The sequence below is a fragment of the Pygoscelis adeliae genome, unplaced genomic scaffold, assembly GCF_000699105.1.
Source record: "Pygoscelis adeliae isolate BGI_AS28 unplaced genomic scaffold, ASM69910v1 Scaffold108, whole genome shotgun sequence".
In the NCBI taxonomy this organism is placed as follows: Eukaryota; Metazoa; Chordata; class Aves; order Sphenisciformes; family Spheniscidae; genus Pygoscelis; species Pygoscelis adeliae.
Window position 1 is genome coordinate 8426443 of NW_008825498.1, and position 12065 is coordinate 8438507.

A 12065-nucleotide genomic window follows, 5' to 3' on the forward strand; every position below is an offset into this window, starting at 1 on the left:
TTTGGGTTGAATAAACCGGCAGGGCAGCCGTAGGTGTTAGGCGTGCTCAAGGCTCTTGGCTCCTCTGTTCCTTGGCTGCTTGGAGGCTGGGAGGAGGAGGAGGGAGCAGGAGCGCTGGCGAGGCCCCCCCGCCCCTCACTCCACAGCCAGCCGAGTGACGTGTGGGTTGCAGCGGCGTGGGGCGTTGCACCGGGGAGGTAAGTGCACGCTTTTCTCTTTACCCTCTCCTCCCCAATCCTGTTGGAATGTATCTAATCAGTAATTAGATAAGTATGAATAATAACTGTAAGCTAGCGTAGTCACCCTCCTCCTTAAAATGGAGGGAGAGCAACAGCATCAAACAAATTCCCATTCGTCCTGACACGTGTAACCTTTCCAGATCCTATAGAGCAATCATACGCAGGCATTTTTCATACTAGAATTTAAAGGAGTCAAAGCTGGTAAAGAAACTGGATGTTTCCTGGCCTAACTGAAGGAAATAATAAAACTGATTAAAGTAAGAGCAGAAGAAAGTAAGCATTAGTGTGTTTACATCCTCTGGTATGTCCCACTTCTCTATGTTCTGCTCACAAGCCCTTTCCATACTCTGAGCAAGCACTCCCAAACTTAGAGAGGTAAGGCTTCAGCTAAAATCTCATACTTGAGATTTTATATTTCTTTTTATAAATACCATAGCTGTAAGTATTTGACTTTACCGGATCCGTGTGGGGCACGTTGAAGGCAAGGCTTGTTAAGTGAACCAGCACAGGAGAAGATTGGACAGGGGTGTAATCTCACAGGATAACAACTGAACGATGTCCGTAAGCATGGCGCTAGCTTAGTGTGTGTGTAGCATCAGGGAGCTTGGATGAAACCCTCCAGCTTTCTGGGTGTCCAGTCAGAACCAGGGAAGCTGCAAGAAGTTTTACTGTAAAACTCCAGTACTGAAATGTCTAAAGGAACTGGACCTTTAACTTCAATGGGCACTGATTTTAGGTTTTGCGCAGTCAATTCTAGTTAAAAACCAAGAACTTTAACGATAGCTGATGCCCCTGCTGTTGGAGCCTTAAGACACCTGTTATACTGCTGAGCCCTACTCTTTTTTTTTTTAATAAAACACTGTTTTAAGATACAGCACAATAAATGTGCTTATTACGCACTCTAACATAGAGCACAGAAATACAACACTACAGAGTGCAAGTCTAACCATCTCCACAGTGGGAAAAGTGCGAAGGTTAAAAATATGCATGTGGCTTAACACAAGATATTTTTAAAAAACATGACATGGAAATCTCATACTAATGCTTTCATCTTTATCACAAACATGACTGAAAACTCAAGGTCAGTTGCTGATCCTTCTCTCGTAGTAGTAGTAGTGTAATCCTTTCAAAGGTACAATGTTGGAAAGATCAGAGAATAAAAAAACCAAGTGTCCAAAAATGATCCCATTTACCACTTTTCCAGTAGTTATGTTTTTCAAGAAGTAAACACGTAAGGTCACCTTGATCTTCACCATCAGTAACTGATACACTCGGAAACAGCTAAGCCAACCACCTGGACTGAGATCAGTTCGGTGTCGCACACGCACACATACACGGATACACACACAAACACCCCACAGGAAAAAGTGCACTTTCAATTGCTGATACAAAAATAGATTGGCACATTCTTTTTGACACAGTGAAGATATCCTCTTTAAAAGCTTTTTCACGTTAAGAAGTCCTCTTGGAAGTTGCAGCAGGTCTGTAGAAAAAGCGCTACGAGAATGCACTCACGTGGGCTTCCAAGGTTTGTGTGATGGAGAGAGGGGTGGTCACGGAGGCTGCCCTTCAAATTTCTGCCTACTTTCATAGCTGTAGTCCCCACAGGTAGGGTCAGTCGCCACCCAGTTTCAGCACGTTAACCATTTACCAACAGCTCAGTCTTCACCTGCTTTGAGAAAGTAACGATACGTAAATTTGTCAAAGCTGAGAGTTTTACATTGACGCAGTGTTTCCTATATGTTGCCGGAAAAACTGTTTTGGGGAGAGAGAGAGAGTGAAGTGTTATGAGTCTGATTTTGCATTTCCAGTAGTAACTGCGGCTCAAGAGAGCCAAGCGGGAACAGTCGGGAGCCCCTTCCCCGCTGAGCAGCCAGCGCTAGGAGTTCTGCACCAAGCGTCTGTAGTGCGGCATCACTTCGTGCTCGGGAAGGTGGAGAGCAAACTCCAAGGCCACCAGCACCGGGAACTCAAAGGCGATCAGCTCTCGCCTGTTCAGCCGGAACTTCTCTTCCAGTTTCTGCAATGACAGCCAAGGAAAAAAAAATAATTAAAAAAAGTCTTTGTGAATGAGGATTTGACTTTCTGGTGCTTTCTTACAGATGACATTACTCAAAACACACGTGCTGCTGTCATTAAACCTCTGCCCTGCTGGACTTGCATGGCTCTAGGTTTAGAAAATGAGAGCAGGATGAACTGGATGTACTGGATGTACTGATTCCTTACTGTGAAGGTGAACTTACAAAGCTCAGCCAGTCATGCTATTTCTGACATGTTTGTCATTTCACTCATTCCATCTCCAGCAGAATCGTCTTCTAACGATCATAGCGATTACCACTGCAGGAAGAGGAAACTCCTGGCTTCATGCAAACACTGAAATCACTTATGTGATGGAAGACGTGTCTCCTTACTGCCCACAAACTTCCTGCGCTGCTTGAAATCACTGATTTTCCTTTCAGCATTAGACTGTGTTACAACACCCTATTGGGGAAATTATTTCTGCTACAATTAGATACGTTTGATCTTAATACCTCAGAGGCTGAAGGTGTCATCTGCAACAACCATAAGAACAGTGAGTAAGAGAAACTACTATCCTCAAGGGGGATGAGATGGGTTTCATAGTTGGCTTTCTGCTGTAATGTACTAAACCTCCCATCTGCTCTGCTGTTTTCACTGGATTTGGATGCTCCAAGTAGGCAACCAGCTGTTCAGAGATATTTCCCCCCGCCCCGTCCTCTTCTTACGATCTCCCTGGCTTGCTACTTCTCTGCCCACTGGGTCTACTGAAAAGCTCAATGTGTCTTAAGGAGGGACCAATGCTTCAGGATAGCAAGAGAGGCCAGATCTTCCAACTCCCCCCGGGTTGATTTTTTTTCTGGTTATTCAGAGGGCTTTCTAACAAACTGACTGTGGACCCAGCTCTGTGACTGTGGCAGAAGGGCATGAGTCCGGTTCTACCCCCCAACCAAGTTTCCACGTCTCTTGAACTAAGTGAGTTGGTTGTAGCCAAGTACCCAGCAATCTGCCCTAACTTTCTGTAGCGTTAAATCAGATTGGTATCTCAGTGCTTGCAAACGGATTATGGAATAACACTCCTTTCTGTTAACTCTTTCATATGGAGTGGGTGGAAGACCAAACAGCTTACTCTACAAAACAATAGTTGAGGTGAGGTGTTCTAATGGGAACACTTCTTCAGGTTTTCTTGCCCAAAAGCTTAACTTGATGAAAGAAATACAAACTCGGTATTCTATTAGACTCCCTCTGAAATTAGTATCTGCATTTACCTCTCAAAGGAGAGTCCTTATTGACGCTCTTGAAAACATAATTAAAAGCAAAATTAATCTCCTGAGGGTTAACTTTTTATTTGTATTGACAGAATGGTGGTCAGATACCTCTCACACCTCACAGTATCTGACATCGGGGTCTTCAATCACATTGAACGAGCTTCCCATGCCTCTGCAGTGACATTGATCACTACTACTTCCACACAAATGTGTAACAAAAAAGGGTATTTAGCTGGCTGTACAGCTGGAAACCTAGAGGAGAGCGTGACCACTGACAAGCAGGCTTGTGTAGACCACACACTGGCACTTCATGTAGAAGGAACACTGGAAACCTATGGATACGTACATCTATAAGATGCTTGACTTCATGTTTTCTGAGGTCACTGCCAATTTTGGCTGCTAAAAGAACACAGGCTCCAGCACAAAGCTTTCTATTCTGCTTGTTCAGCTTCCCCTTGAGAGCGAGCTTCTCAAAGTAGACAAAGGCCATGGCCACTGTGGGCTCTTCAAAACCACATTCTTCTTGAGCAAGCTTGCGCATTTCTCTCTTCAAGCTGAGTAAAGAGACCAGACAAGTATGCTGTGAACTGCGTTTTAAAGCATTTCTCATTTCACCCTAAGAGTCATACTTTCAGAGACTCCCTCTTAGTCAAATAGAGGGGAAAAGGAAAACGTAATTTACTGGGCAGGTATCTTTATGCTCTGTTTTGGGGACACACTTCACGGCACATTTTGACCTCATCCTTCCCCCTCACTGCCCCCAATAGATAGTTGTGTCAAACTCTAAAAGCAACTGAAAAGCTTTGACATTTTTACAATAAATTATTGTTATGAAATAACAATATTCCATCAGAGGTCTTAAGCTGCATAGAATTTGCTTAGTAACAACAGCTTGATTGCTTGTGCTTTATATGCAGCTTTGCTGCAGGTTATGGTTGGTCAAATCCAAACTGACAGTCTTTTCATGTACGGCAGTACTGTCTGGTTACAGAGCAACACGACTCAGTATCCTTCTGGCTACTTCAGTCAAATGAAATTACCGTTACTTCAGTGAAGCAGTATGTCTAGCCTGCTACACTGGAAGCAGTGACGAAATACTAGGACTTTGCTGTGAAGCTGACCACTTGTTTTGCTTCTGGCCACGCTCTCTGGACAAGGCACAGAAGTCAGCATTTTTCTTTCCTCAGTCTCTTTTTAAGCTAAGTGCCATAACTTAGACACTCTGTTGTGTTATTTTTCTGGATATTTTAGTACAGTGCATGCCCAGCTCGCATCTGCATCCCGTTAGATGCCGCGTTTAACACCTGACCAGTGTGCATTTGTACATTCCCCTATCTTGTTTACTCAGCCCACCAATCAAAGCAATCATCTTACTTATTCTGCACCTCTGCCGGTCACTGCTCCTGAAGATCAATCAGTGCTGTGCTTCCCCTCATGTACAGCAGCAATTGCACTGAAATGTGAGACAGCTGCATCACGTTGCAGCCTTACCAAGCTTTGCAGCGTACCTTCTTATTTTACTGAGGGTTAACTTGATGTGAGGGAACTTCTCCTTAAAGGTCTCATTCATGTCCTTCTTGAGATCTGATGGCTTCACGTAGTCTATGACTGTGGTCTGTAACACATGGTCAAGAGAGAATTGCTCTTTTAGTTTGTAACAAACAAGGTCACTCAATTCCCAAAAGCAAGGAATACCAAATGCCAGTCAGTCCCAATACTTTCAGTTGAGGGGAAAATTAAGTCTGAATTAAGGCAACAATTTGTTTGTGACTCCTCCATCAGAACAAGTGACCTGAAATCTGAAATCAGCACAAGCCCCGAACAACACATACCTTATCAGGATCCTCCAAGTATCGCTAAGAGTGAGTTTAAGCTAAATGTGGGTGGATAAAACCTAGCTGAGAAGTCTTGTTAAACCAAAAAAAATTATCACAATAACTGATTTGATGATCAGATTTTGTGTGTATATCTCCATGCGGTTCTGAGACATATTGTGAGTTTCTCTCAAATCAATTCTTCAAAGGAACCGCTGGTACAAATTCTTGACTGCCATAGCGTACACTTGCGATAAAATAGGTAATTAGCCTACATGGCAGGTCATTCAGTAGAGTGCAAGATAGTAATGCTGTCATAAGTTAGGCAGTAAGTGGACAAAAATATTGAGTTAGGACAACATTCAAAGTGTACAGTCTATTTCCTTTACGTTGAGCTTGCTATTCCTTTTTGTCACAACCTAAAGAATTTCCCCAAGTAGCAGAGGGTCCTCCCGGCTAGTACTGCCAACGCCAGCGCTCCCATCTATGGGTGTGCAGCATTTCGCTCCTTCCTTCAGTCTTCATTCAGGAAGCATTTTACCCAAATCCTCTGTCACCACTCACCTGGCCAAAATCTATCAGCTGAACAACAAACCAACCTTCATTCTGGGGATATGCCAATTGTCTTCCTGGCTTTGGCTGTTCTGCCCCTCGGACAGAAGCAGAGAAGAGCCCCAGCTCGGGCAGCCAAGGGACAACCTGGTCCCCAGGCACCCAGCTCCTGGCCAGCTTCAAGCACAGGCAGTGGGAGAACAGCAGTCCGCAGTGCAGTGCGTTCTCCTTCCAGTAAAATTATTTTTCCCTTCTAATTTCTGTTTATGATTAACCTATATTATGGCAAAGGGCTGTTAACATTAAACAACAAGACGTGGAAAGAGGCATGCAAACCACTTGTCGCCAGTTATACCTTTATAGAAGATGGAGCCTTGCTGTATTATATCCTCATGGGAATCTAAATCAGCCAAAAAGACTGACTGCATATGCTTGCAGGTTTTTTTTTTCAATAATTAGCATAGTATATGGAACAGCTTGGGGAGGAGAGAGTGTAATGGCTCTAGAGAGCAATTGGACAACTCTTGTTATCCGATCATGTTCTTGTCTGGATCCAAAATGAGCATAAAGGGGAGTAAAACACACCTAACTTTTCCTGCAGTTTATTTAGGAGATATGGTACTGAAATAATGGATAATTATAGGAATTTAAAAGAAAGCAGAGCATGTGTTTCCCCTGAATAGCACACAGCAGTATTTGAGGTAAACATACTGTAATAGAGAGGAAAAAACAACTTCTTGCCACGGGGTGCTGTTACGGTCATACACACATTTTAAAATATGGGCCATTCTGCTATCTGATTTGCAGTATAAGAAGCATGATCTATCCAGATAAATTGCTCCCCGCTATGTCCTGGCAGGTAATTCTGCTGGGCACATCACGCACAACAGTTGCCTGCCGCTTTCCTAAGTGTAAATGTTTGTGAGCCCCCTCCAACACAGTTACGTGTTAGGCACTAGTCCAAATTTTGCTCAATAAAGGGGATAATTTATTAAGGAAATTCAGTCCTATTACCTGCCAGTTGTAAGAAATGATCAAAAAGGAGAAAGCCACAGCAACCCTCTTCAGCCACCCCTGCTGCCCTGCCTGCGTATGGATGAGCTCCAGCGCAGGTCCAGGCAGACACTGCAGTGCCACTGAGGTCAAAAATTCATACGCGGCCTTGACGCTGAGGTAGGCAATGTGCTACCACGCCTGAATAAAAGGAAGAGAGGAAAAAGACAGGGAGGAGAAACCTTGCCCTACCCAGGGTCGGAGGGAAAGGCTTCAACTGAATGTGTGGGTCTGCCTGGTTTTAATCTTGCTGAGGTTGGAAGGACGTACACACGCACTCGTGCAGCCATGGCTCTTCATCACAGACAGCTTCTCACGTGCTTCATCTCACCTGGCAGAGCTCAGCCCTCCGAAGCAGAAGAATGAAGATCTTACCAATTACTCCTCTCCTTTCTTTCCCTGGGACGTCGCTGCCTGCCTGCCTACTCCTTGGTTTTGTTGCCAGAGGATCATCAGCAAGTTGGGTGCTTCTGATACACAGATATGCTGGGAATTTTACGTGTTATTAAGAGGGTTCCTCTTAGTACTGCTATAAGAGGACTATTGAAACGAGCCACATAACATAATTTAGACCAGTGCCATCTGCTACTCGAAGTACAGAAGCATCGGTCCATGCTGCTCTTACTCACAGAGTCAAGAGACACTGAGCACATAAAGGTTACCCGCTATTAAATCCAAAGATGATTTTAGTTACTACCAGCATTTTTTGGTTGTCTTGGGCAATCCTAGAAAGATTGCCAGTGCTACTGTGCAAAGCTACACGACACCTTATTTCGTGCTTCACTGCAAACCTAACTGCCTGTTGTTTGCTCTCCATTACACGGAGCTCCTTAGTTTTATCTTAATTATCTCCTTCAAAGTGATCATGGGTTCTTCTGGCAGACTTGCATTTGGCTCTCTCTGTGTAACCATCTTTCCTCGCACAGAGGAAGATGCAATCATGAATGAACCTTGCCTGCACGACAGAAACCACTTTGCTGCAGAAAGGGCATGGCAGCGGAGGGAGGGCCAGACCATCCTCTGGACTCAGCTGCACAGAAATTATGCCCGACAGCAAGTTTCAGTTGCTTTCACCTCTAACAAGTAGGTGCCGGTGCGACCCCAGCTCCGGGGGGGACTGTGCAGAGGGGGAGTGAGCCCTGTGCTCTGCCACACAGCAGCAGCAGCCCCCCGGGGTGCACCTTTCCCCACGGCCGCTCTGCAGGCACTGTCTGTTTTACCTGGGACTCCTCCAGCCCGTGGGAGATTTGCCAGAATTCAGTTACATTCTCTTTAGAAGGAGAAAAGCTCTTTTTAAAAATTTTATGTAAAGCAAAGCACTCAGAGGCTTGAGAATAAGCAGACGGCTTAAAACTAAAAATGGTAAGCAGGTATGGCTATTTTTAAACAGAGAGATTTGTCAATTTTGTCCTGTTGATAAGAATCTCCCCCCCCCAACTCCGTATACTGCTGCTTCCTGCAAGACAACAGTCTCTATGATATAAATCACAATAATGAAATCCAGATGAAAGCTGGTGTGTGCTGGTTTTGATTCATGTAACAGGATAACGGCAGCATGTTTGAACACACTGGCTCTAAGGCAGCTGTCTCATCTTGTCAGTGCCATGCTGGAGAGCTCAGCTAACTGCCCTTATTCTCAAGAAAAGGAATTGTGCAACTTCTTTTTTTCTTTCCCCTTGATTTTTTTTTCGTAGCTGCTGCAGAAGCCCCACTTGGTCTGTGCAGTGGGATGCTGTTTGCCCAGCTGGTGCCTATAGAAACGCGTGCATGTGGGACCCTGCCCACCGGAGAGGCAGGCAGCAAAAAAAAAAAGAGAGTATCTGTTGACAGGTAATTTAAAAGCAATGCTGAATTAGTGTCTGTTGAGTGATCGAATCAGTTACCCCTTCTAACTGTTTCTGACCAGGCACCCGAGCACCCCTCTCGCTGTCACGCTGTGGCTGGGGCACAGCACCCACAAGCCTACACAGAAATCCCGGTCCCCGACCTCGCTCCTGCCCGGGGTACCTCCTGCACCCTGCGAACGGCTTGGCACTGAGCAGCAACCCCCCGCCACTGCCCCTGCCCACGAGGGATGGAGCGGAGGAAACCTCCGCTGGTCCCAGCGACCCACAAGTACCAGCTGGGATCTGACACAGGAGCGCTCTGACCTAACGTCATCCTTCGCTGCCTGCTCTCTGCTCAGCGCTTATGCTTCTCTTTTCTCTCTTCTCTTCTCTTCTCTTCTCTTCTCTTCTCTTCTCTTCTCTTCTCTTCTCTTCTCTTCTCTTCTCTTCTCTTCTCCGTTTTAGGCCACGTCATTGTGCTTGAGCTGCCCGTGAGTCCCAAACGAAGCTGCCGTGTTGAGGAGAAGACATGACTGTCAACGGCGTGGATTTTTGTCTGTCCAGAACAATTCTGGTATTGCCTGTGTAGGAGCACTGTTCAACACCAATGCCCCAAATTTTATGAAGGGTTTGCAAGTATTTCCCTAAACGGAGCACAGCATTTTTCTATCCAACCATGCTTTCTTATACATAATGTTATTCCCTACCAGGCAGGCACTCTGCACTCCCGGAGCTGTCAGACACATCAGCAAGTCGCTGGGAACTACCAAACTGTCTCTCTCATACTCTAATCTCGAATGTTTGTAACTTCTGTCATCCAGAAACGTCTGTCTTGTTTCTCACAGCTTCTTTGCACAAAACACATTCCACTTCAGTATTCAGCAATACTCCTTTGTGAGCTCTGTTCACGTTCTCTGTATACAAATCTGTATATGTATATTTTAGTTTGGCAATGGAGTTGCACAAGACAAATGAAAGCCTTGATATATGGTAGCTGACAGATGCCTGGACAACATGATGAATGCTTCGGCTGAAGTCTGTACTCCGTACACTTTTTGCATGGCTGGCAGTTTTGAACTTGGAGGTTAGCTTGTGTGTTATTCACAAGCGTTTTCAAGCAGCTGCTTTCTCATAGGAAAGCTGTATATATAGTTTCATAAATATGGGAGGAGGGAGGATGCCTGAAATGGTTGGAAAGACTGGCAAGATGAAATATTGTTGAAAATAAATCCTACTTGGGCACACTAGCAGTAAAAGATGATCTAGCCTTGGATGCCTCTATCTCCCCATAAGAAGGACAAAATCAGAATAAAATAGGTGAATAAAATGAAAGATAATAGGCTGTCTTCAGTTGTTGTTACTGCGTACCCCTGATAAAGCTACTTCATGGAGAGCAGACAGAAGACTGATACCTTTAACAGACTTTCGGTAGGTCAACGGTAAGTTCTCAACCACATAACAAATGAAAAGAAGTCAACTGATTCTGCACTGCCTGGCTACCTTAACGCCTATCACAGGTGACCAGCTACGTAGCTATAAACTGTCAGTAACCTGATTCATATACTTATGGCTGAAGATGCATATATATGGGAAATCCTGATAGAGCAGAGGCTTAAAATGGTGATGGAAAATGAGAGTGATGCCTTATTTATAATAATAAAAAAACCCCACCAACAAAAAAAAAGAAAAAGGAAGGCTAAAAGAAGATGTTTCTGTTGTTAGAAAGTTATTAACATTCAAGGATCTTAAACTGAAAGATTTCAAATTTCACAAAGCAAATAATCTCAAAACTGCCTCTTTGAGTTAAAGTACATGGAAGGGCACTAGTTTATTTTATATGGTTAACACACTGGAATCATTCTCAATTAATACAGTGTGTCCTTGTTACAAAATAGTTGTTTATTTGAGTCTCAGCCAAATATAGCATCAAATGCATAGAGCACAGGGTTTAAATATGAATATATACCCCCACTGCGATGCTTTGCTCCCTGAGACTTTTGGGTACAAGGTCAGCAGCTGATAAAAAAGCAGTCTGGAGATGCTTAATTTAAAACTACGGAAGTGGCTCGAAGAATAGGGTGACGGCACCGAAGGCCGCTGGCTGTAGCGGAGTACTCCTGACCTTGATGCTCCTTGTGAAAGACAGAACGGGGGAGCGAGAGACCGAATGCGCTGTATCATCATGCAGGGCTTTTGTTAGACTAAACAGCCAGGGCAGCAAGCAGTTCTAATTTTAAAATCACACTGGAGGACTAATACTTAATAACGTAGCCTGGCTGTGCTCGACACTAGTGCAGTACCTGGCGAATGCAGGCTGATGGTCAGCCCGCTGTAAGAGCACTGCAGAGTTTTGCGACATGATTTTTTATTAGTGGTGTAGAGATGTCAATTTATTTTGACATAATTAAGCCCCTACGCTGAAATTGTAGTTAACTACCCAAACCAATTTCTAAGTGTATCCCTTGGGCACGGATAGATGGATATTGCAGGGATGTTATTACAGAAGGGTCACGCAAAGTCAAGATGCTACTGATATGGGCTTTTCTTCTTTTGCTGCAAGTTTTGGCAGTGCACAGCAGCCAGCTGAAGACGCTCCTGCGTTTCGGTGTTACCAACAAAAGCAGGACTGCGGGGGTCTGATGCATGCCCGTTGCAGGGTGAGTTTTCTCCTGCACCGAAGGAGTTTGTTTCTGCTGGCAAGAATGCAGGGAGGCCAGGGAGGCACTGACGAGTTTGGATGTACGTTGACCCTGGTCAACGTGAGACTGAAGCACAGAAATTACTGCTCCGTCTGGTAGATAAAGTTCCCATTCTAGAGAGATTTAAGAATCTGCAAGAATTCCTGTTTTAGCAGTATCAGCCAGGAAGACATCTGTTAACTGTGACATGTTGTTTCCCTCCTCCCCCTGCCCCCCAGCATGAAATTCTTCTACCTCTTACTGTTTATATTGCGGTGGAGATTGTAGGCTCTCCTACAAAGCCAACATAAAGCAAAATAATTTCTCCGGGGTAGGCCAGAATTTAAATATGATTAACACAATTAATAGAAGCCATAGAGTTTGTGTTGGGAAAGTACTGAAGCTGCTTTTTCAGAATAATTCCCTGACATGCTGTTATGGGTATTACTTTTAGAAATGTAACAGGGCAGTATATACCCTTTCAAGCTAGGAACTTTGCTGTAAAAAAAACCCAAACCGAAAGCACTTCTCCTTCCCCACAGCTATCTTCAAGGAGGAAGCTCAGCTACTCCTTGAAAACAGCTGAGGACTTGCAGTTAAAAATCCTCTGCGAGTCAGG

The 12065-nt window shown here is 44.5% G+C and overlaps 1 protein-coding gene across 1 annotated transcript in view; it reads right to left on the reverse strand.

The window, feature by feature from the left end:
* Positions 1 to 2002: 2002 nt before the first annotated feature.
* CABLES1 (Cdk5 and Abl enzyme substrate 1) overlaps positions 2003 to 12065 on the reverse strand; it is a 35961-nt gene continuing 25898 nt past the window's right edge. Inside the window, exons 7-9 of the mRNA XM_009331447.1 lie at positions 5032 to 5138; positions 3870 to 4077; positions 2003 to 2259 (exon numbers count right to left, since the gene is read on the reverse strand). Of these exons, the coding sequence (XP_009329722.1) occupies positions 2119 to 2259; positions 3870 to 4077; positions 5032 to 5138 (456 nt within the window). The 3' untranslated portion in view covers positions 2003 to 2118. The remainder of the gene's footprint in view (positions 2260 to 3869; positions 4078 to 5031; positions 5139 to 12065) is intronic.